Source organism: Phyllostomus hastatus, unplaced genomic scaffold, assembly GCF_019186645.2.
Source record: "Phyllostomus hastatus isolate PE091 unplaced genomic scaffold, TTU_PhHast_1.1 phas_contig_80, whole genome shotgun sequence".
NCBI classification, from domain to species: Eukaryota; Metazoa; Chordata; class Mammalia; order Chiroptera; family Phyllostomidae; genus Phyllostomus; species Phyllostomus hastatus.
This window is the reverse complement of record NW_025333960.1, coordinates 41104874-41129158: the sequence shown is the minus strand read 5'-3', so window position 1 is coordinate 41129158 and position 24285 is coordinate 41104874. Positions and strand designations below refer to the sequence as shown.

Below are 24285 nucleotides of genomic sequence, written 5' to 3'. Positions count from 1 at the left end.
ACTTTGCCCAAGGTCACATGGCTACTGACAGCGCTGGGGTTCTACAGCCACCACGCTAAAGTGCTCCTAGAACGAAACAGAAAGGAATAGACTGTCCCTATGACTTCATTTTATATTTACCATGCATTCTTTGTTATTTTTTAGGAGTACACCTACCCCTCTTAGAATGTCCTACAGGGCCATATCATAGCACTTATGCTGAGCCTTGCATATAGTAGGTGCTCAGTTGGTATTTATTGATTTGATCATGGGCAACATTATTTTGGATACTTAGGTTGCATGGAACATAAACTCATCATAAGAACTTAAGGAAGCTGACCAACGCCATGAGGGATGTGTCAGAGCCTTGATTCTGCCAAGTCCTTCACCCTTTATGTATGAGTATGTTCATATAGCATTGCAAGTCACTTGTTCCCCTCCCTGTCTCTCTCTGGAGGCTGGAAGCAACTTCAGGTTAAGCATACTGTCCAAGTCATTATTGCATCCTCAGTGACCAGTCCAGGGCCTGAGGGAGCATTTAATTGTAAGTGACAGGAACCCAGTTGACATTTGTTAAAGCAGAAAATGATGCCTTGGGCCCTGGCTGGTGTGGTTCAGTGGATTGAGTGCTGGCCTGAGAACCAAAGAGTTACCAGTTCAACTCCCAGTCAGGGCACATGCCTGGTTTGTGGGCCAGGTCCCCAATACAGTGTGCTTGAGAGGCAACCACACATCAATGTTTGTTTCCCTCTCTTTCTCCCTCCCTTCCCCTCTCTCTAAAAATAAATAAATAAAATCTTTAAAAAAAAAGAAAAAAAGAAAGTGATGTGTTGGAAGGTGCTCAGGGAGCTCATGGGTTGAAGGAAGAGTAAAAAGCTGCTGCTGCCTGGGGAAGACACGTCCCCCAGAGCCGTGAATTCACAGACTTCTAGCTGAAGGCTGTGACACAACAGTAAGGGGCGACATCTGCTCCTCCAGCTCCACGGAGAAGGATCTTGAGGAAGATGCAGGAGGGCCGAGTATGCGCCCTGTGCTCACCTCCGGCTCCCATTGTCCACTCCTGGAATGTCCCTTGTCCCTGGGGGCTGGGCCACCAAGCAGAAGCTGAGTGTGAGACTGAGGGAAGGACGATATGGAGGCATGGCAGGTCGTCAGAACAAGAGCTCCCACACGCCTTGTATGTTGGAAATGTTGAGGATTGAGGAAATGGGCTGGGCGTGCGTAGTGAGTTATTTCTTTGAAGAACTGATTCCATGTTAAAAAAGGGTAGGTCTTCCCTGTTAATCACTTTATAGCATTCTGTAACTCAACAAATATTTTATGAGTGTCTATCAAGGGCCAGGACTGTTCTAGGTGCTGGATATTCCTGTCAGAATCCAAAGTCCCTGTCCTAAATTTTCCATCCTAAAGGAAGGAGACAGATAATTAACACATGAACTCATAAACAGTCTGCATACAGTATCAGCCGGTGATCAGTGGCATCTCAATTAAAACCAGGGTAAAGAGAATGGCAAAAGCAGGAGGGGGTAGGGGGTGGGTTTTATAAGATGGTCAGGCTAGGCTACTCTGATGAGATAACATTTCAGCAAAGACCTGAAAGAAATGAGAGGATGAACTCTGACTAGCTAAGGATGGAAAGTTTCAAGATCCAGAAATAGTGAGTGGAAAAGCCCTCTGGTGTGAGGAACAGAGGGAAGTGGGAAGAGTGGGGAGGGGAGGCCAGAGCAGAGGGAGAGATTTACCCAGAAGCCAATGACATTTGCCTGGACCACGGTTCTTCAGGGAAATTGCGGGTGTGTTAGCGTTCTAAGTATGGTAGCAGAACCAGGCTGAAATCTGGAAGCCTTTCTATGTAAGCATATCTGGTAAATTACTTAAAAAGAAATCAAAAGAGTTTTCTGCTTAGAGTCTCACAAGTCTAAAACGAAGGCTTTAGAACGGCTGGGCTCTTATCTGGAAGCTCTGGGGAGGGGTATGCTTTGTGCATCTTCTTGGCAGAATGTAGTTCTTGGTAGCTGTAGGACTGAAGTACCTACTTTCTAGCCAGCTGCTGGCTGGGCACCCCTCTCAGCAACTAGAGGCCACCCGCAGGTCCCTGAATGGGACCCTGTCCCTCCTCAAAGCCAGCAATGGACTGTCAACTTTTTTTTTCATGCTTCAAACCTTTCTAACTTACCCTTCTACTACTGGCCAGAGAAAGTTCTCTGCTTGTAAACTGCACCCCTATTAGGTCAGGTCCACCCAGAAAATTTCCATATCTTAAGGTCAAGATATGACTTGGCACTTTAATTATATTTGGGAAATACATTCACAGCAGTATCTAGATTGGTGCTTGATTGAATAACTAGGAAATAAGAATCTTTAGAATTCTGTCTATAATTTTTCATAAAAAATATTCTCATTTTCCCCCAGCTTTGAGATATAATTGAAATATAACTTTAAAATGTTGTGGAATCAACTTCTCATTGATGTACGCATATAACCCAAATCACAACTGAATATTTGATTATTTTCAGATTGTGAACATACCTGTGTAACCCCCACCAAGATGAAGACATTTAAGGGTTTTTGAACATGTATTCTTCAGGTAGACATCAGCTAGGATGGCCCCGCAATCGCCCTGCCTCCTGGTATTTATCCCCTTGTGTGACCCCGTTCCCCTTGAGTGTGAACTGGACTTACTGATTCACTTCTAATGAATAAAATGCAGAAGAAGCCATGGAATGGCACTTTCAATGTTAAGTTATAAAAAGACTGCGGCTTCTGTTTTGAGTGCTCACTTTGTCTTGCTTGTCCGAGGGGACTCCAGCTGCCGTGTCATGAGGCAGCCCCATGGAGAGGCCCACATGGCAAGGCACCAAGGTCTGCCAACAATTACATGAGAAAGCCTCGAAGGGGATCCCTTCAGCTGAGTCTTTAGATGAATTCACAGCTCCAGCTGGCAGCTCGACCAAAACCTCGTGAAAGGTCTAGAGCCAGAATCACCCAGCTAAGCTGTGTCCAGAGTCCTGACCTAACAAAGCTACGAGATAATTAATCACTATATTTTGTGGTAACTTGTTATGCAGCAACAGGTAACTATTGTTGAATTCTAGATCCGCATCCTTTATCCGTATTGCAAATATGTTCTACCATTCTGTGGCTTGCCTACTCACTCTAATGCCAGTATCTTTTATGAATAAAAGTTCCTAAATTCAATGTTCAATTTAACAACTTTTTCCTTTATTGTTAGTATTCTGTTTAAGAAATCTGCCCTTACCCCAAATCAAGGAATTTTTCTATATTATCTTTACATGTACATATAAAGTCATCTGAAGTTGATTTTTGTGTATTAAGGTAGGAACCAAGCTAATTATTTTTCATTATGGTCATCTGATCGACCCTCCATTTACTGAGAAGACAATCCTTTTACTATTGCACAGGAATTTCATATTTTTCATACATAAAATATTATATATGTGTGGGTTTATTTTTTCCTGGACTTTATTCTGCTCCCTTGTGTATTCCTTACAAGAATATCCCACTGTCTTAGTGACTGCAGTTCTATAAAAAGTCTTGGTGTCTGGTAGTGAAGAAGAAGTTCTGTCCAGAACAGAATGTCCAGATTTTCCTGGCTCTTTTCAGCCCTTTGCACATCCACGTAAACTTGAGAAACAGCTTATCAATATCCTCATCTATACCCACATAAAAACCTGCAGAGCTATTGATTGGGGTTGAAATTGAAACTACAGATAAATTTAGGAATAAATAACATATTTCCAATATTAAATCTTCCAAATTTATTAACATGGTGTACTACTGGTCTGTGTATTTGAGTCTTATGTAATATATACCAATATTTTATAGTTTTCAATATGGAGGTTTTACATATTTTTCTTTAGATTTATTCCTAAATTTTTTATGGTTTCAATGTTCCCGTAAATGGTGTCATTTAAAATTTTTCAGTGTTTGTTGTTGGACTATAGAAACAAAATTGATTTTCTTTATTCTAATTGAATATCCAGCAACCTTGCTAAATTCACTTGTTAATCATAACAGGTTATCTGCTTATTCATTTGGATTTTCTATGTACATAATCATATCATCTGCTAACAATGACAGTTTTATTTCTTCTTTTTAAACCCAATACCTTTCATTAGTTTTTCTTGCCTTATTAGACTGGCCACAACGTCCCAAGCACTGGGACAGAAGTGGTACTCAGTGGGCATCCTCATCTGCTTCTCGCCCAGGGGGAAGCTTTCAATATTTTGTTACTAAATATGTGTGATATTTACTGTATTTTTTGCAGATAATATTTCTCAGATTAAGGGCATTTCCTCCTGTTTTTAAAAAATATTTATTGATTGATTTTTAGAGAAACATTTGTTGTTCCACTTATTTATGCATTAATTGGTTGATTCTTGTATATGCCCTGAGAGTCAAACCCACACTCTGTGTATTGGGACAATGTTCTAACTAACTGAGCTACCCAGCCAGGGTCCTCCTGTTCTTAATATGTAAGAGTCCTTTTGTTTTTTAATTAAATTTTTAAAATTTTATTTATTTTTAGCAAGAGGGGAAGGAAGGGGCAGAGGGAGAGAAACATCAATGTGTGGTTGCCTCCCGCACACCCCTTACTGGGTACCTGGCCTGCAACCCAGGCATGCACCCTGACTGGGAATCGAACCAATGACCCTTTGGTTTGCAGGCTGGCACTCAATCCACTGAGCCACACCAGCCAGGGCAATATGCAAGAGTTCTTATAATTGAGCAATAAATTTTATCAAAAAATGTAACTATATATATCATTTTACCACTTTTTCCCCATTAATTTTGTTAATGCAGCAAATAATATTGACTTTCAAATGTTAAACAAAACTTCCATTCCTGGAATAAATTCCTTTCACCAAGATGTCTCACTCTTTATACATTACTAGATTCAATTAGCTAATTACTTTCTTTAGATTTTATATGAGAGAAATTAGTCTGTAATTTTCCTTTCTTTTAATATCCTTAAGTTTTGGCATACAGGTTATGCTGACCTCATAAAATGAGTTGGGAAGTTTCCCTCTTTTTCTATTTTCTGGAAGAGTTTGTGGAATAGAGGTATATTTCTTCCTAAATTGTTTGGAATGAGTCATTAGCAAAACCATCTGGGCCTGGAGATGGTTTTTTTGTTTTAATCACAATTTTACTTTCTTTAATAAATCAAAAATCTGAATAGTCACCAATTTTTTCCTTGTGTCAATTCTGGTAAATTGTGTGCATTTTTTAAAAAAGCTATTTTAGTAATTTTATCTAAAATTAAAGTTACTTATAGTATCTTCTTTTAACTTATTTATAAGATCTGTAGCAGTCTCTCCTTTTTCATTCTTAGTATAGGTGTATTGTAAATAATCTATCGTTGGATTGACTGATGAATAGATAAACAAAACATGACATAGCCGTACAATGTAATATTGGGCTATAAAAAGGAATGAAGGACTGATATAAGCTATATAGACTTGGATACATCTTGGAAGCATTGTGCGAAGTGAAAGAAGCAAGTCACAAAGGACCACCTACTGTATCATTCCACTTATACGAAATACCCAGAACAGGCAAAATCTATAGAGGCAGAAAGCAAATTAGTGGTCAGAAAATAAATAGCTTAGGGTTGGAGAGGTTGGGAGGAAAGTGGGAGTTTCTTTGGGGGATATAGGGTTTCTTCAGGGGGTAATGAAAATGTTCTAAAATTGATAGTGGTGGTGAGTACACAACTCTGTGAAAATATGAAAACCCATTGAATGTATGGTATGTGAATTATATCTCAATAAAGATTTTTAAAAGATCTATCACTGGACAGATGAGATACTCCTTGATCTGGATTTGATTAGATCCTCCTTCAATTTTGTTCAAAGCAACAAATTGGAACCCACCCAACTTGCAAAGGAATTTATCCAATCATTTATATTTCAACTCCAAGGCCAGTATTTTAATTACCTGCTTCTTTGGTCTCCCAGATGCTTGTCATCCTGGAGCACCGTGCCTTGGAACCAGCAAGACACTTTGACTATATTCACTCTCAGGAAGATCGACTTTTAGGGAATATTTCATATGAAAGTATGCAAAAAAACCTTTGCTCATCCCCACGGGTACAGATCCCTCGTTTGAAGTCCCCTGCAGTAGATTGTGCTGCCTTCCAGTAAAGGCATGTGGGGGAGGAAATAGATCGGGTTCCAGTGCCGTCTAGCTGGGTGAAGATGTTCCATGGCGAGGCCCTGGTGAGCCAGTGAAGATCAGCGTTCTAGTGACTTACCTGGACACGGGTATTTCTACAAGGCCAACTCCAGTTCGGGATGTTTGGCAAATGGTCTCACTTGGACAAGCCTATGGCCTCCGAAAGGCACAACCACGTAGAGAAACACCTACACAAAAAAACCCTGGTTTCACTTTGGTGACCCTGAATTAAATGTGGCTCAGCTCTCCACCTAAGGCTGCCTGAACACTTTCTGGAAGTTGCAGGGGGATTTATTAGCTGGGAAACTTGATCCCTCGCCCTCCCCCTTTCACTTTTTTGTGGGTGAATTTAATCTTTGTACCTGCCAAGTCTGCTGGGTGTATAATTAGCACGCTGACATCTGAGCAACAGTGTTTCTCTGCTAGCTTTATTTAGGAGTGGGAATATTCTTTTTCTTCTTACTTTGGATAAACTTAAGAACCCTCCTCAGCTTCCTTGTTATCCTGGACACAACAGCTTTTTAATCCTTAGAATGTCCATCTGGACACAGAAATACCTGGGTCCACAGGTTATCTGGAGGTACTCTGTCCTCTAAGGTATATACAAAGCTGGCTCACGCCCTCCCTTGCGTCCCCATTCTATGGGTTACTTAAAGGTCAGCGTCCCCCTTTCACTTTTCTAAAATTCCTGGGAGACCTAAGTCTCGAGGTCTCCTCTGACTCTTGTTCCTGTGAACTGTCTTAGTTCCAAATGGCCTCCCTCTCTCCCTCCTGCTGATCCTTTTCCCCGTCAACCCAGCTACAGAATTCAGCACTTGTTCTTGTTCAGTGGTGTTCAGGGTTGGGAAGGAATCCCCAAATGCAATGCGTCCAGCTGACTTCAAAGAAAGTTTGGGGGAAATAGAAGGAATTACCTCAAAAACAATGCAGCCACGGTAAAATTAGTATCCGATTCTCCCACCATTCCCTGCCCTGCATGGGACTCCAGACTCCCACACTGGGCTCGTTCCCTCCCTCTGGCTCCCACCTCCTACGCGTAGCCAAAGCCGGCGTCCTAGTCTCTCAGAGAGAGAAACTCCTTTTCCAGCCCTTTCCCTGATTCTGGATAACTGTCCTCGCATCTTAGGATACCACACTAAAGCTTTAGAATTAGAATTTATAAGCATTTGTCTCATTAAGATCCCAGGTAACCAATACTCTTTCTCCCCAGTGTTAGGTCAGAGGGTGGGGATTTCTGTTTGTTTTTAATATTAATTGGGAAAAACTCCCTGGGAGAACGAGGTGTTGCATGTTAATAGAATAAAGGATGTCAAGGAAAATTGAACCAGTCACCACTATTTATTGAGTGACTAATATATTCCAGGCGCTGAGCTAGGAGCTAGGGCACCAAGGAAAACAAATCAGACACAGTTCTGTTCTTGTGAAGCTTACAGTTCTAGTGGGAAAGAGAAATATACACCAAACAGTGACACAAGCAAAATGAAAGTATACAATGACAAGTGCCAGGAAGGTGGGGTGCAGGTGCTGGGAGAGGAATCTCCTACCGAGAGGGAAAGACTGGGCGGATCTCCAGAAGGACGTGACCACAGAGCTGTGATCCTAAGGCCCCGTGGGGGTTAACTTGGGGAGAGGAGGAAGAGCAGTCCAGGTCCAGGGAGCAGAGGGGGCAGCCCACACGACGCTGCGCACCGACAGAAACCTCTGGCAGACCACGAGAAGGCCTGCCGGGCTGGGGCTGTGAAAACGAGAGGTGCTGTGGGAAAAGATGAGACTGGGAGGGCTGAGCATTAAAAAGCTTCAAGAGGAGGTGGGGGTGGGTGCTGGGCTCAGATCTGCATTTTGAAAAAACTGGAGACCAGCAATTAATATGATTATTCATAGTAGTAGTGTCCTACCGATGTGTGTGTGTTTTATGGTAATTTTTAAACTAATTGAATACACACACACACACACAAGTAGTTCAAACTATCACACAGTGCTAGTACTATTGGACTTAAAAAAATAGTGCTCCTCTGCCTATCCCTCCCCTGACCCCTTGTGCCTTTCACTAAGGACCCCTTCCTCCACTCTTAACTATTCATCTGGTGTTCACTACCTGCCCCCTTTAACATAAGGTGCTTAAAGTGCTATTTACTTTCCAGTTCTAAATATTGTTCACTTCCTACTGTGGAAGAAAAGAACTTCTTGATTTTATTTCACGTCCCGCCCCACTCCCCTTAATTCATTTCTTATCCTGCCAACAGCAAACAATCAAAGCATTGCCAGCGTTTCCTTTTTATTCTTCCCATATAAGAAAAAATACACGGACTCATCACCTGAAAACCCCGTCCATCGGGAAGGCCAGAACCGGCACATTCCACTATAAATGTACACCTTTGTGAAGACAAAACTACCTTCGCTGCACATCCGTCGTGAACATATTTGTAGCAGTATGGATTTTTATCCTTTTGAGTAGAAACTGCTAAATTTTTAAGCTGGCATAAGAATATTCAAGAAAATCAGTTGAATTGTATGTGCTGGTTTAGAGACATAGTAAACTTACTTATCCTGGGAGGCAAAAATAATGTTTGTAAGACAGTGTCTTGGAAGAGGCATGTAAGAAAGGTCATTTGTTGAGGATGCTCCGTATCATCTGTTGATGGAGTAACAAGACAGGCCTCTCACGCTGCTGGGAGTGTGAGCCAGAAACCAAGTGAGATCTCTTTCTACTTCGGCATCCTTGTCCACCTAGATACTACTCTGAGTAACACTGACTCACCCTTTAGTCCGAGGACCACTGGATCAGAAGTGGTGGCTCTCTGGGTGGTGGAATTAGGAGTAGTTGTCTTCCTTTTTTGAATCTTTAAAAAAAAATTCTCTACCAAGCTATATGCTTTTATGATTAAAAGTTCATTAAAAGTATCTTAATGAGGCATGAGTATTAGAAAACAGAACTGACTTGGGGTCTCCTTAGGTAAGTCTAAACACCTTTTGAGAACTGGAAAGTGCATATTTTTTTAAGCTAAAATAAAGTGGGTACTTGTGGACAATCAAAGTCAGTTTAGTGGGATGGGAGTAAAAGATAGAAAATTGTACTGCAACAACAATTTAAATAAAATTTTTAAAAAGTCAGTTTAGGACAAAGAAAATACTCTACTAAGTGTAGATAAGTAATTCATTACCTCAATAATTGTGCGGGGTAAAAACCAGAATTATAATAATTTTGAGAAGTATTAAGGAACAGCATTTCTCAGTGTTCCAAGATGTTCCTTGGCAAAAGAGGATTCAGTGATGGAATACACTCGAGCATCATACTTACTCTAATCCTCACAGAGTTACACAACCATAAACAGATTACAGGCTCCGGGAAGTCCAATATAAGCTTCGTTCTTAATCCTGGCTCCACAAATTCTTGAGTGTATCCTACCACTAAGAACAAATTCTAGGCCAGCAGAGAGTCCAAGAAAAAAATCTCAACTGTGGATGTCCTACACTTGGTCCAACAGATCAGTTCACTCCCAAGTTCCCGTGGTCTCTGAGGGCGTGGCCCACGTACATTAGCAGCTTGATTCCAAGAGCACAGCTCGGAGGAACAGCAAGACCAAGCACCAGGCTCCACACACAGAACTTGTGTAGGAACTCTGTATTTACAGGTGTTTACTTACCTGTCTCTGCTTCTTAGACTGTGAGCCTAGCCTGGAAATATCTTCTATTCATTTACCTCCTCCCAATACAGTAAAGCCTGGCACTCGGCTGGTCCTCAGTAAATGGTGCACCACCAAACCTGGTCATTAAAGTTTTTTTGGACAAACACAGTAACAAATGGACGAGGCACAGGTCCTTAGCTTTAAGTCCTAAAGTTTGCCCAGTCATGATGTCAGTGGGTGTTTCTAAGAATGTGGAGGCAACTAAGACAGTCTTCCCCCTCGAGAGCTCCGTGCAGCGGAGGTACCAGTGTTAGCCGTTCCTGCTGTACAGATCCGGCCGCACAGCAAGTGTCTAATAAATGCTTGTTTGAGTGGAGCTCAGACACCAAGTTACACTTGCAGTCCGGTCAGACTCGGGTACTTTGGCAGGCCGACAGCCCCGAGCAGGGCAGAATCAGGCCCTTCTGAAGTCTGCTTCCGAATGACTGAGGTCTTGAGTACTAGACCCATTTTGATTATCAATACTCTAAGGACTCCAGGACCGTCCAGGAGTCAGAATTTTCTACTAGAGAAGCCCCAGAACCCACAGGAATTTAGCAGTTTACGCCACGGCAATATTTCTAAACATGCACTGGCAACGCTCTAGGTTCTTGTGGTGGGTGGCAGCAGGGAGAGCACGGCGGCGACGGGAGACTGAGGAGGGGGCTGGGCAGGGTCGGCAGGCCTCGGCGCCGTGAGACTTCTCAGCGCCGTGAAGCCACGCGCCACGCTCCCGTGACGCAGTCTCAATCTTCACAAGGATCTCGTGAGGTAGGTACTATTTTTCCCACTTTATTTATTTACTTTTTATTTGTCCCATTTTAGCGATGAGCAAGCAGAAGGTCGGCGAGAGTCAAGTAATCTGCTCCAGACTACACAGCTACCACCGGAAGGTACACAATAGGACCCTGAAATGAGGTCTTTCGGGCACCACAGACTGGTTCATGACTGTTTTTAATATGCACATGTATATATATATCACTGGGCACCAGGACACTGCCACAGAACACACAGCATAAAAGGTTTCCCAAACTGATCTGATGAGGGAACACTGTTGAATGAATCAGCACTTGAGACTATCTTTCCATGTAACCCACTTTGAGAAATATTGTGGGGCAAATGAGTCAGAGGTACCCCAGGGAAGAAGGGAGGAAGCAGGCAGCTCAGAAGGAAAAGCTACTCTAGAAAGAACATTTATTAAAACTGTGCTCAAAGAACTATTGATAGGAACATGTAAATTAAACTCTGTTGAATAAATATAATTTCTTTACCTACAGATTCATAAGCTCCAGCTCATGGCTCATTTCTCTCAAATAATATTGGATACCAATCAAAGATAACCTTTTTATTCTTTCTTTAAAACTTGCAGATCCATGTGATACTCCAGTTCCAACTCATTCACTTCGCTAGTTCTTTAGGATTTGCTGTAGAATTCGATTTATCTAATAGTTCAATGCATTATGTCATTCGACTTTGATAAAGTGTATTCACACTGGGGGTATAAGTTTTAATTTGCTATGTATCTCAACAGGCCTGCCACGTGTCCTCTGGGGTGAGACCACTCTCCATCGCAGCAGAAGGCTGACCCCAGCTCTACAGGACCCAGCATCCCTGGCTCCTAGTGGCTACTAAATACCAGCAGTGCTCTCTCCCCACCTCCCAGTCATTTTGGCAAAAAATATCCCCACAATTTCTTTTTTTCCTTTTTCTTTTTACAAAAATATGGACTGCTTCATGAATTTACACGTCACTCTTAGGCAGGGGCCATGCTAGTCTCTGTATCATTCCGATTTCTGTAAATGTGCCGTTGAAGCAGACCGTCCTCGCAATTTCAGAACTCCAACCACGGGAGTAGAATCACCCTCAGCTGAGAACCACAGGTTTGAAGCAAACCAGAAAGTCCAATAACACACTCATTAAAGGATAAACATGTAGCCGGACCCTGCAGTCAGTATTCCAGCAAAGAATTCAAGATTCAACACGCTGGCTTCAATCGTGCATGGCCAGCGTCTCATTATACTTCTCTCTGTTCTGTTAATAACATGAACAGATTCAACACAAACTGCCAAAATACCGTTTTTAGCCAAGAGGGCTAAGTCCAGCGCACTTTTGCCAATAGCAGCAATAAAGCTGGACGGAAGCTAAGCCCAGGATTGCATGGGGCACATCTGAGGCAGCAGCCACAGAACACGAAGTACAAGCGTACCTGAATAGTCTATCGTCTTGTCAAATATGGACTTAAAAAGGATGCTAGCTTTTTTCTTTGTAAAATGATTTATTATCAAAAAGCTTGCTCCCTTTCAATCCTGAGTCAGTTCAGCAGCGAAGCTCCATCATCACCCTTTTTAGGATTGTTGGGACCCAAATAATTTTAAACTAAAACAACAACAAACTTGACAGCTAGTTCAGTAACATATTCAAAGACACGTCAGTGTGCATTTGGGAACACTAGTTCATTTTTTGATCGGAATGCCAATCACCATAAAATCTTCTGCTAGAGTCACTTCTTGGAAGTCGAACACTGATTCGGCTTGCTTTTTCAGTTCTATAATCCCATCTGCTTCTCCTTCTCTGGCCAAGGCAACCGGTTTGTACCTCTGACTGAAGTGAGTCAGAACGAGCCTCTTTGCCTGGCACAGCTTTGCAAACGCCGCTGCCATCCGCGGCGTGCTGTGGCCGTGCTCCTTCGCCTTGTCCATCTGGGCGTCATCCAGGGTGGCTTCGTGGATCAGCAGGTCGGCCTCAAAGCACAGCTTCACTCCTCCGTCACCCACCACCCCGGAGCAGTCACCCAAAATGCAGATCTTTCTTCCAACAATAGGCTTTTTTAAGACATCTTGAGGAGAAATCGTAACTCCATTTTCCAGAACGACAGACATCCCATTTTTCAGCTTCCCGTAGGCAGGACCCGGAGGAACACCTGGTGATGGAGGCAGATAACATCGAGTCACGGGAAGGGGATTTACGACTTGTTACCAGAGTCTGTTTCAACAGCACAGCAAACAGCAAATGGAAAAGGCATCTAATTCTTTTTATAATTTTTATGAATATTTTACTATTTGTGGAAAACCGGAGTATTTATACATTGTTAAAAGTTCCACGCTGGCAATGCTGCAGCACCGAACACACTCCCCAGGCACGTGGGTCAGGCGGGTTTTAAGCGCCTCAGTCCCACAGCATCGTCCCAGTCCAGACAGCGGCCTCGCTGCACTGCGGGGCGCGGGCAGAACAGACGTTCAGAGTGCTGAATATAATATGTTCATCTTTGGGCAAAATTTAAGAATCCACTTAAATAATGACAAGGGACCTACAAACTGAGTAACTTAATAAAAAATTGTTAGAGAGGACTGTTTGGATCACAAGGTCAAGGAGAGTTTCAGGCAGTCATACATAATCAATCTGCATGCATGGAGCAGTTCCACATTTACCAAACTGGGCTTAAATCTCATATTAATCTAGAATAGTACCTGATTATCACTCTGGACAATACCTACAAACAAATAGAAAGTGCTTACTAATTCCAACATAGATCATATTTAAAGTTTCTCAATATAAGAATATTTCCACAGGTTTTCATTTATTTTTTTTAAAGATCATATTTATTTACTCTAAGAGAGAAGGGAAAGGAGAAAGAGGGGGAAACATCGACATGTGACATTGATCAGTTGCCTTTCGCACAACTCTTAACCGGGAACCTGGCCTGCAACCCGGGCATGTGCCCTGACCAGGAACCGAACCAGTAACCTTTTGGTTTGCAGGCCAGCACTCAATCCACTGAGCCACACCAGCCAGGGCTCCACAGGTTTTCAGATAACCTTTGGCCTCCGTTACTTTTCCTCATTATTTTGCTTTTTGTTTTAGTGGGGAAAGGAGGAAGAGGTCGAGTAAATCAGGAAACAACCACACAGAGGACACCATCATGATTTTTAGAGGCCCTGTGCCGGCCATGCCGAGGAAGGCGGTGACTCTGGAGAGCTAGACGCTGCTTCCAGAGGGACGCTGAGGAGCCCCCAGGCATGAAGGCCTAGCAAGGAGGAGGCATGAAGCCGGGGGGGGGGGGGTGGAGGCCAAGCCCCACTTTGTGTGCTTGCTTCCTGTGGTGAAAACTCAGGTATGTAAATGGTTGAGGTGAAGAATTTTGAACACCAAATTAACTTAAGGTAGAGAAGGAAAACCCTGAAAGTAATTGGTTGCAGTTGCAAGATTAAGATATGGCAAAAATTCTCAGGCTAAAGATGTTACTGAAAACATACTTCAGGAGGAAGACATGAAAAAATAAAAGCCTAGACCTAAGACGACCACCACCACCCTGTCAAACAGGAGAGTGCACGCTGAGGACAGGACAGACTACAAATATGAATCGGGGGAGCTGCAGAAAGGGGGCTTCAAACACACGCTTGGGTTTTGCTTGAACAGCACCTTTCAGTCCCAGGAACTTCCCTCAATAAGCAAACTTTGGGCGAAAGAAGTAAGTGGAGAAAACGTCAGTTTTAGGCCTGGGAGACAGGATAGGCAGGTTACTGACACTTATAAGAGCTCCAGTTAACAACGGCTTGACTGGTGAGAAGAGAAAACAACACTTACCGAGGTCTTTCAGTTTCTGTGCATTGAGTTTACCTGGGCGCTTCTTCTCCACGACTGAAAACCCGAAGGAGGGAACTCGGTGAAAGAGGCGAAATGCTTTTACGACAAACTGCTCATCATCGACCAGGAGGTACGAGTTTTCTTCTGAGTCCAAGAGGATAGTTCTCCCTAGCCCCTCTTTGGGAGAGCTGTCTGCGCCCTCCGTGGGGGCCAAGTCTTTCAGCTCTTCTGGCGGACACTGATCTGCTGTGGGCACCAGCTCGTGGACCACGTAGGGGAAGACCAGCTCCGTGTGGGAGAGCTCCATGATTCGCCAGATAAAGTCCCGAAGCCCTGCTGGGCCGTAGATCTCAATGGGCTGCTTGGTGACTGCGGAGCCACTCTGCAGGCTGATGGTGCAGAGGAGGCCGGGGAGGCCGAAGAAGTGGTCTCCATGGAGATGCGTGATGAAGATCTTAGTAATTCTCCCTTGCAGTTGAGGGAGAAAAATAAAATTGGGAATTTTTCAGAAACAGAGATCCATACAAAGCTACTGGAAACATACATAACAACTTTCATAGAAAGCAGTAAAATGAGTTTAGAGTTTTACTTACCACCATAAACTTATTTTAAAAAATATTTTTCTATATTATTCCAGAAGAAATAAAGACAGACTTTATTTTACTTGATGATTTCAATAAGACAACTTTTTTCATAAAACATCTTCAAATTACACAGTGTTACAATATTCAGGGTATTTTTCTATATATCCTCTTGGAAAATAAAAAAGTTACAATAAGGAAGTGCACCAAAATAGTTACTGAAGTAACTAGATAGGCCTCAAGTCTGAAAAGCATCTGACAGTCACACTGCCCCCTACTGCTCCCTCTGAGAATAGCAAATACGTATTTCTAACAAAACAAGTTCCCCTGGCTCCAAAGGACTGGACCAGTGCCTGAACCCAAAACTGCCATTTAAGGAATCTCTGCACTGGACAGAGACTAACCAAGTGAGAGCCTGCATGTCTGAGTGAGGCTCACCGAGGAGGAGGAAAAGGAGGATGATGAGGGAGGGAGGGGCAAGTGAAGAGAGAGAAAGGGAGGTCAGAGACCACACGAGTGAAGAACGGAGAGGGAGGAGGTGGGCAACAGACACTGCAGTGCAGGTCCGAGGGCGGCCCCCCTGCAGTGCTGTGTGGAGGCACGAGGGCAGCCCCTCCCCACCCCCCGCTTCACTCGGAACACAGCAGCTCTTTAGCGCACACTGGGTTAGGCTGGGACCTGACTCACCTGGTGGTGAGTCGACTTTACTGCTGGTATGTGGCAGGGTGCCACATCAGCATTTTTTTGAGATGCACCACAAGGCATTTTAAAAGTAACGATCACAGGGACACATGCTTAGTTTAACAGAGGCTTCTGGTCCAAGCCCATGGACACCTACTTCAAACACCTGCTACCATGAAAGGACAGGACAGTTTACCGACACCGCAAAGGAACAGGGAGAGTTTACTGTAATGCAATCTGTCCCGTGATCTCAGGGCAAAAGTGTTCTCCAAACGAGTCTTCCAGGTACTGCACCAAGCCCGGGCCCATGGCAGAGAATTGGGCAGAGGCTGATTCTGGACCTTGAAAACCCCCAGGAGGCATTCTAGAAGTTTCCTCCATGTGTTCCTTTTTATTTTCTCTTTTCAGTGCTTGTTTTTGCAGTTTTTTGTGTGTGTTTTTTTTTTTTTACTTTTAGAACCCTTGCGATTTCTCTTCCTTCTGCCCGAGCTGACAAGTGTGACTTGAGGTCTCTTCAGGCGGAAGAACTACAAAGGTTGTTGAGTCCTGATCTCCGGGGGCCTTGAAGGGCCATGCCCGACGCTCTGGGCCCCTCCCTCCCTCCTGCTGAACAGGGCCAGACTGAACACCAGGGCACTCTGTGAGCCCAAAGTAAGGGAGACAAAGTACGTAAGAAATTCTTCCCACAGTAGTCACAGTTTCAGGTGAGACAAACATTTCATTTCTCAAGAAACTTGATTTCAGAGGGAGAAGGAATGGAAGGCACGATCATCAAAGGCAAGAGGAAGCTACCAAATGAATAAAAATGCGTGAGTCCCTTTCACTCGAGAACAGGAAGGCACAGGGGACTGTGTCACCGCTGACGGAGTGTAACACTAAGCATCCTCTAAATGGCGATGCAGTTATACGTACCGCCCGAGGAAAGTGTCTGCAACACAGTCTTGTATATGTTGTTCAGTTGAAAAAAAGCAGGTCACACAAAGTAATTTTGCACTTATGCAAAATTATACACACACCTACACACGAATACACCTACCATTATCGCATCTATATGTACAGAAATTTCACCTATGAGACATGGATTTAGGCTTTTCTTATTTATACTTTCCTGCTCTGTTTGAATTTTTACAACGAGCATGTATACTCTTTATAATTATTTTTAAGGAAAAAAAGGAAGGCTATGCTCAGTCTTCAAAACTATGACAGAAATAGACATGGCAAACCTATACTTATTTATCAGACACTTACATATTAGGACCTTGAAAGAAGTATGTTTGGATACACACAAAGTACCTCCTTACGAAACTCATAACACATTATTATCCTAGGGGGCAGTATAAGCTGAAAAGGTTTCAGTGAATCAAATAGTGATAGGTCCATATTGGATTATTGAGAGAAACCAGTAACCTGCTGGTGTTCAAGTCCTTCTGTAAGTCCTTCCCCTTGAGTGTGAGTGGGGCTTGCGATTGGCTTCTAACCAGTAAAAGGTGGCACAGAGATGCAATGTGATTATGTGATGTTCGAAGACCCCACCTTGCCAGCAGACTTCCTCTCGAGTTTCTTTCTCCCTGCTGGTACCACTCCAGGCTCCCAAGAAACAGAAAACCGCATGACCAGGAGGCCGCTAGGAGCTGAGGGCAGCGTCCGGCCTATAATTCTAAGGGTTCTGCTAACAGCCTGCATGAGCTCTGGAGCAGATGCTTCCCCACTTGAGCCTCTGGTGAGCCCTCGGCCCCAGCCCATGCTGAGATTACAGTTCAGTGAGACCCTGAAGCGGAAACGCCAGGTAAACCAGGCCTGAACTCCCTGACCCACAGAAATGATCAGGTAATACATGCAAACAGGACACTAAATTTATCGTCTGTTTTGCAGCATTACTAACTGACACAATGTTAATAAAAAGAAAGACTTACCCCCATACCCAAACCTCTAGCACCCAAACGTAACAGTTTCTTGCTTCTACTTTACTCACCCTGACACCTCAAAGCCTACTCTCTAAACAGCTGAATGTCACAGCCTTGTCTGGTCTGTGCCTGCCCTGAGAGTTCTCGTGAACAGAACACCTGTGTGACCCAAGGGACTGAAGCACAGCACCTCCCCCCACTTCCAGGTTTCAGCACCAGAGGAATATAATTAGGGTTGAACTGTGTATGCCTCAAGGCCACGTGTCCCAAGTGATATTCATTTGTTCATTCCTCCAACTGCTCTTTTCATGACTCCCAGGTCTAGGATGGAAGCATCTGTGACTTGTAACAATCCTTCGCTTCTTTACACCCTAGACATTCACCCCGTCGCCACCTCCTGCAGGCTCTGCAAGTGTTTCTTAGAGTAAGACTCTCTTCTTCGTCCTCGTCCCTACTTCCTGCTTCAACACCCCCACCTCTCTCTCCTTTCAGATGAGTGCAGCTGCCTTGAAACTAGTCTCCCTGATGCTATTCTCTTTCTGCCAATACATCTGCCACAGGAAAACTCCAACCTAAAACCCAAATCGGACCATGTCACCCTTGCTTAAAAACTCTTAACGGTTCCTTATTGCCAATAGAATAGGAAGGTCGAAATACCTTAACATACCACAGAAGACTTCACAGTCTGCCCTCATTACTTTCAGCACTCTTATCTCTCTACCCGAGCCAAGTACTCAGTGCTCTGAATGGCTTAATATCCCCAACACGGCTAGAATCTCCCTTACTGGTTGCTCAGTTGGTTCTGTGTTCCTTGAACGTCCAACCCTGCTTCTCTCCCCAGAGGAACTTTTATTCATCTCTTAGATCCTAGCTCAGCTGTCACCATCTCTGGAATGCTTTCTCTGAACACACAGACACAGACAATGTCCCTCTCTTTCATACTCCAAAATACTTAGAAAACACCTCCATTATTCCACTTATCATAGCACATTATGACTGTCTGCATGTCGGTTTCCACCAACATACCCAGAGGTCCTTGGATGCTAGAACTATCTTTCTTTCAGTCATCAAATGCCATGCAGTGTGTCAAGTCAGAGGAACGGTAACTTCAGTCACCACCACTTGTCAAGACCCAGCGAGAGTGAGGCACAACACCAGCTGCTGAACATGTTATTCCTGCATTTACTGAGCAGGTATTTTCCAGGCAGCGCACAACTGATTGCTGAGCTTAGTGCAGGGAGACAGTGCATCTAAAAACAACCATTTAAATAACACCATTTGAGATACTGATGATGCTAAAAAGGTAACAAAATAGGATGAAGCTGTAGAAAGCCTGGGGTGAGGGGGACTACGTAACCCCGGAGGTGCAGGAAAAGCCTCCGAGGAAACGGCATCTGAGCTGAGAAGTAACTGATGAGAAGGACACAGCCATACAGAGAAGGGATTATTGTATGAAATTCTCATGACATGCCTGTAAGTCGAGTTTTTACCCCCGTTTTCAAGATGAGGAAAGTAAAGTTCGAGTGTGCTGATCTGCTGAGGTCACAAACTGAGACACAGCGGGGACTGGAACCCAGGTCTGCCCGCCTCTGGCCTAAGGCCTCCCATCACTGCACCCCTCAGTCTCAGTGCCTCGGGGCCTGTGCTCAGTCCACTCCCTCCGGCCGAAATGCCCTCCTCCCCAGCCCAGGGCATCCCTTCTCTTCCTTCAGCAAGCCACCGGTCACCCTCTCTGAGATGCCTACCCTGATGACCAGGCGGAAAAGGGCATCCCCTCCTCTGAACACTGTCTACTGCCCTTTGCGTTCTCCATGACACTCACCTCTCCTGGGGGACATGAGTGTGTACGCCGTGCCTTGGCTTGGGCAGTATCTACCCACTACGCCTGATGGACCTCACTCCATCCTTTACTCTGAGCCTCTATCAATCTTTACTCTTAAAACTTACAGGACGAAGGAAAAGTAAATACATGAACGAATAAGGGTCAGTTGGGTGCACCAGAGGACTGAGGGTCTCGCGAACCTTGCCAGGATTCTAGCGCTGAAGTGAGACGCAGCTGCCAGAGCTGCTCCAGAACGGAGGCCCAAGGAAAGCCAAGAAAAGGAAGAACGAGAGATGGCCTTAATGAGAGAGCCGAATGCACACTGACCTGCTTTAAGCTGGCTTTTCATGAGCTGTGTCTGGGTTCCCTCCCCACAGTCAAAGAGCCAGCACTCGCCTTCACACCGAAGCACCAGAGCAGAGGCACCCCGGGTCGGGGACGGGTACGCTGCGCCTGTCCCCAGAAACGTCACATCCATGGACATCTTCCACCCTGCAATGGAAAACCACCTGGGGATTATTTCACATCACCACTCGAAATCGCCAAAGACAGGTTGCTGAGAGGTTTACTGTTATTTAGGGCAATGGAACTAGTCTGCATGTGCAGTAGAGATAGACACATTATACATTGGTCCAAACCCACAGAATGTACAACACAAAGAGTGAATGAATCCTAATGCATACTTGAGTTAATAATGTATCAATATTGGCTCGTCAACCATAACAAAGATACCACACTACGGGAAGATGTTAACAATAGGAGCAAAGGGGTGAGGGAGCGCCCAGGAACTCTGGACTTTCCAAGCATCACTTTTTTCTCTAAGTCCTTCTAATAAACACTGAACAGCAATAACCACTCCATTTGAGGTTCCAAGCTCTGCAGGGCAGTGCTCCGCAGCACTGCAGTACTGCCAAGTGACCGCCTCCCTCCCCTGAATGGCAGGCTCCATCACTGGTTAGGATCTGGGTTTCTGCTATTATAAGGGATCAGCAATAACCTGTTGAGTGTGTAGATTTCTGCCAACTCCTGGCATCTCTCTCTTTCCTTTCTCTGTTTCAGGGAACATCTGCTATGTGCAATATACTTCTACAGTGGGAAAGTGTGGCAATATAGAATACATGAGAATAAACTCAAACTTACACATTAACAATTATAGATTATCCACACTAGGGCTGGGTGGAAAACAAAAATAAGTCATTTTAATAAAAATGCTAAATGTTAAATAAAAATACTAAGATAAGACAAACTGACAGAGAGCAGGATAAATACACAAAATTGCCAATAACTGCTCAGTTCTAGTAATAACAAGATAAAAATAGAAATGGGAAAATTCATAATACAAAAAAACCCCAACAAAAACCCTGATACAACAGAACAATGGGTATATACAAGAAATTCAATGAAGAATTCAAATGTTCAATAAGCATGAAAAGTGCTCAGCCTCTAGGCAGTGAGAGGAAATGCAAATTAAAGAAACAAACACCATTTTCCACACATCAGCTGGCAAATATCAGTGAAAACCAGTGCTAACCAGAACAAGAGAAAATGGATACTCATATGTTACTAATGGTGGAGGTGTGAATTGCTATTATATTTTGGGAGAGTAATCTGGCAATATATGTTACCAATAATAATGATGCTGTTAATAACACACTTTAATCTAGCATTCCCATTTTTGGGAATCTACCCTACAAAAATAAAGGATCTATGTACAATGATGTTGATTGTTGTAGTTTTAAGGTGGCTAAAATTTGGAAGCAATCTGAAAAAAAAACAGGAAAACAATTGAATATTTCATTATACATTCATACCATAAACTACTTATTCTGTGGCTAAGTCAGGTCTGTAACTCTTCTCCTGGAGAGAAGACAGTGAGAAAAGTTACAGATGGCTACGGCATGATCTCATCTTTATAACAGAGTCCAAAACCCCTGGGTTTATATGAGACAGAGAAAGTCTGGTGTGGAAGATACACAGCATATTGTCAACAATGGTTGTCTCACAGGTGATTAAAATGGTGGGAAGGGGGGCTATTTTTTCTTTTAAACTTTGAAATGTTTTGTGGTTGCAAAAAAAACCCAGCATTTATTTAATTTTATATTTCTTTAACATCAGTGACTTTTAAAAATGTGTCAGAAGGCTGAGCATGCTTTTCTAAATACTAATACAATTCACCTAATCTTCCTTTCCACCGGGGATGCAGTCAGCTCCCCAGCCCCCTCACATCAAACCTTCCTTTAATAATTAAGTAGTTTAATCTGCAGAGGTTTCTTATGGGATCGCAGTTTGCAAGGTAAATGAGAATAAACAAAAAGAAAATTAAAAATATTAAAAACTAATAAATGCAGAAGGAATTATAGGATATAATTACTTTGTAATCCCTAACAAATAATGGACCTAGGCCAGTGGTTCATAACCCTGGAGCATATTAGAATCAGCTTTTAAAACATATCAATGATTGGGCTCCATCCCAGAACAATTAATCAGGAAATTCTGCTAGTGAGACATGTGTTGTAGTAGGCTGAAAAAAAAAAATCCTTCTCCTGGGACCCTAATATGCAGTCAGATTTGAGAAACACTTAGTGAAAGGATAATGGAGAACAGAACTATAATGGATAGATCAGGCTGACTTGAACCCACTAGTCAATGAGTCCATCTTTAAAAAAAAAACAAAAACCTTTTTAGTATGTCAAACACGTAGGAAAGTAGAGATCAGTACACTGTATTGCCACATGCCCATCACTGAGCTTCAGTAATTATCAGCTAACTCATGGCCAACCTTATGTTGGCCATCTATGTCCCCTACCCGTCACCCAAGAATACCGGATGAGAGGTACTGGGTACATCCATCAGGAAGCAGGTGCTGTCTGGCTGCCTCTCTCTTTCTGATGTAAACAGCCACTAACGATCCTTGCCAGGATCCATTATTTCATTAGACATTGCCAAAAAGTGGTATTCTCTCATTCCTTTTGCAGTAATTAGCTGGCACCCTTCCGTAATTCCCGGGTCAATTATTTAGTTACCCTGTGGTGCAATTTGTACAGAAGAGGTCCATTGAGCAATCTTAACACCACAAGACAGGCAAGACCTTATCTAACTCCTGATGTGAGACAATGTGAAGGGCACAGAAACCCTTTCAGGTTCTCTTGCCAAAAAGTTCAACCTGAATCTTTTAAAGCTGTTATCTAAATACCATTATATTAAAGGATACGGCTGGGGGAAAAGAGCCAAATCCAGTATGTAGGAAATTTTCCAGGACAAAGGACTCGATTTAGTCAACAAGTACGAGACTGGGGGGGGCGGGAGGCGGGGGCCGGGGAGGTAGTTGGGGGTTGGAATCAAGTGGGAGGGGATCAAGAGATGTTTGGATCCTGATTTGGAGAAACTGATAATAGGGAGAAAAAGAGATTTGGGAAATGGTAAAGTGTAAATGCTGAGTGGGTAGAAAATAACATGAAATGCTTATTAGACTGCTACTGGCTTTCTGTTTAAAAAATGAGTTGTATTTTAAAAACAAACTAACAGATGAAGTGGTACCTTTAGATTTGCTTCAAGTAATCCAGTGAGGGTGGGGTGGGGAGGGTAACAGATAAAACAAGATTGATCATGACCTAGGGATGCAGTACCACTACCTTATTTTCCTCTTATGTTTGAAAACTTCTATAATAAAAAGTTACAAACGAAATAATAACAAACCACATAATCAAAACCCCTCCACTAGGTCAGGAAGTAATCAGAAATTAATTTATTTCATCGATGGTGCATGTTTTGTGACATGTACCATTCTAGGCACTAGTTATTAAAAGGAACCAAACCAGATTTGGTCTTGATCGTCTTGGACAGAAAAACAGGGCTGGCTTTCTCAAGACTACGATCCACCGAGGACCAAGTGCACCTTCCGTCGGGAACACAGCACACGACAACACTGTGCCCCTCTGGGTCAGTGGTTCTCAGTCCTGGCTGCATATCACAACTACCTGGTGATTCTGGGGCCTGAGCATTTGGAAGGCTTCCCAAATGAGTCTAAGGACTGCCGGGTTGAGAACAGGTGCCCACCCTGCGACCCCCAGGGTGCAGGTGGGGCGGATCCTGCCATCCCCCATTTTAGAGACGAAAAGAACCGTGGCCTGGAGAGACTGGGTGGCCAAGGCAGAGTCAGGACCAGGGGCCGGGTCTCCGGCCACTAGTGAGCCCAGGCTCTCTTCCAAGTCCGCATCAGAGTCCCTAGAGGATGGGTGGGCGGCGGCAGGAGCGCGGGGGAGAGGAGGCTCCCGCCTGCGGGGGTGCTCGAGGCGCCTCTTCGCTCCCGGGCGCTCCCCGGGCCTGGGCGCTGAGCGCGGGGCCGGGCCGCGAGTCGGAAGGCAGCGCGCGCGCCTGCCTGCTTGCGCGGCCCAGCCCACACGGCGGCCGCGTGGGAGGCCGCGGCGGCGCAGACCCCGGCCCGACCCCCTCCGGCGCGCCCCGCCCCACTCACCCACTCCCCGGGGCCCGCGGCGAGAGCCGAGGGAGGCACAGGCCCACAGCGAGGCCCAGCTGTCCACGGGGCGGCGATGGGCGCGGGCGGAAGTGCGCCGCCGGCCGTGTCCGCGCGCGTCCGCTCTAGGACGCGCCGGAGGTCCACGCTCGGTGGCGCCCACCCGTTTCTTTGGCGCGGGGAGTCTATATTTGATGCTGAGAGTATCTTAAAAATATGTCGTAGTCCCTGGTTCGGGGAGCACACACTGAAGTTGGGATAAGCTGTATCAGGGAACAATCAGCTAACAATATAAGGGAACAAATGAAACGGCAGAAGGAGGGATAAGAATACGCAAAAAGGGGATCCGTAGCCATGAGATGAGGTAAGAAAGGTAGGACCTGAGCTGGGTCTTGTA

General features: G+C 44.3%; 1 protein-coding gene and 1 non-coding gene across 2 annotated transcripts; both read right to left on the bottom strand.

Moving 5' to 3' along the window:
* Positions 1-10779: 10779 nt before the first annotated feature.
* On the bottom strand, positions 10780-23985 carry ELAC1 (elaC ribonuclease Z 1). Its single transcript, XM_045850226.1, has 4 exons — positions 23889-23985; positions 19742-19906; positions 14427-14894; positions 10780-12762 (listed from the first exon to the last, which is right to left on the bottom strand). Exons 2-4 carry the CDS (start codon positions 19896-19898, stop codon positions 12296-12298), a joined length of 1092 nt encoding a protein of 363 aa, XP_045706182.1. The 5' UTR covers positions 19899-19906; positions 23889-23985; the 3' UTR covers positions 10780-12295.
* Positions 11559-11660, bottom strand: LOC123826518. Its single transcript, XR_006787082.1, has one exon. It is a non-coding gene; the product is annotated as a U6 spliceosomal RNA (small nuclear RNA).
* Positions 23986-24285: the final 300 nt, after the last annotated feature.

Coding starts and splice junctions, on each gene's coding strand:
- ELAC1 (XM_045850226.1), bottom strand. CDS start 19,898: ATGTCCATGGATGTGACGTTTCTGGGGACAGGCGCAGCGTACCCGTCC. Junction 14,895..19,741: donor GAAAAGCCAGCTTAAAGCAG/GTCAGTGTGCAT, acceptor CTCAACTGCAAG/GGAGAATTACTAAGATCTTC. Junction 12,763..14,426: donor ACAGAAACTGAAAGACCTCG/GTAAGTGTTGTT, acceptor CTCCATCACCAG/GTGTTCCTCCGGGTCCTGCC.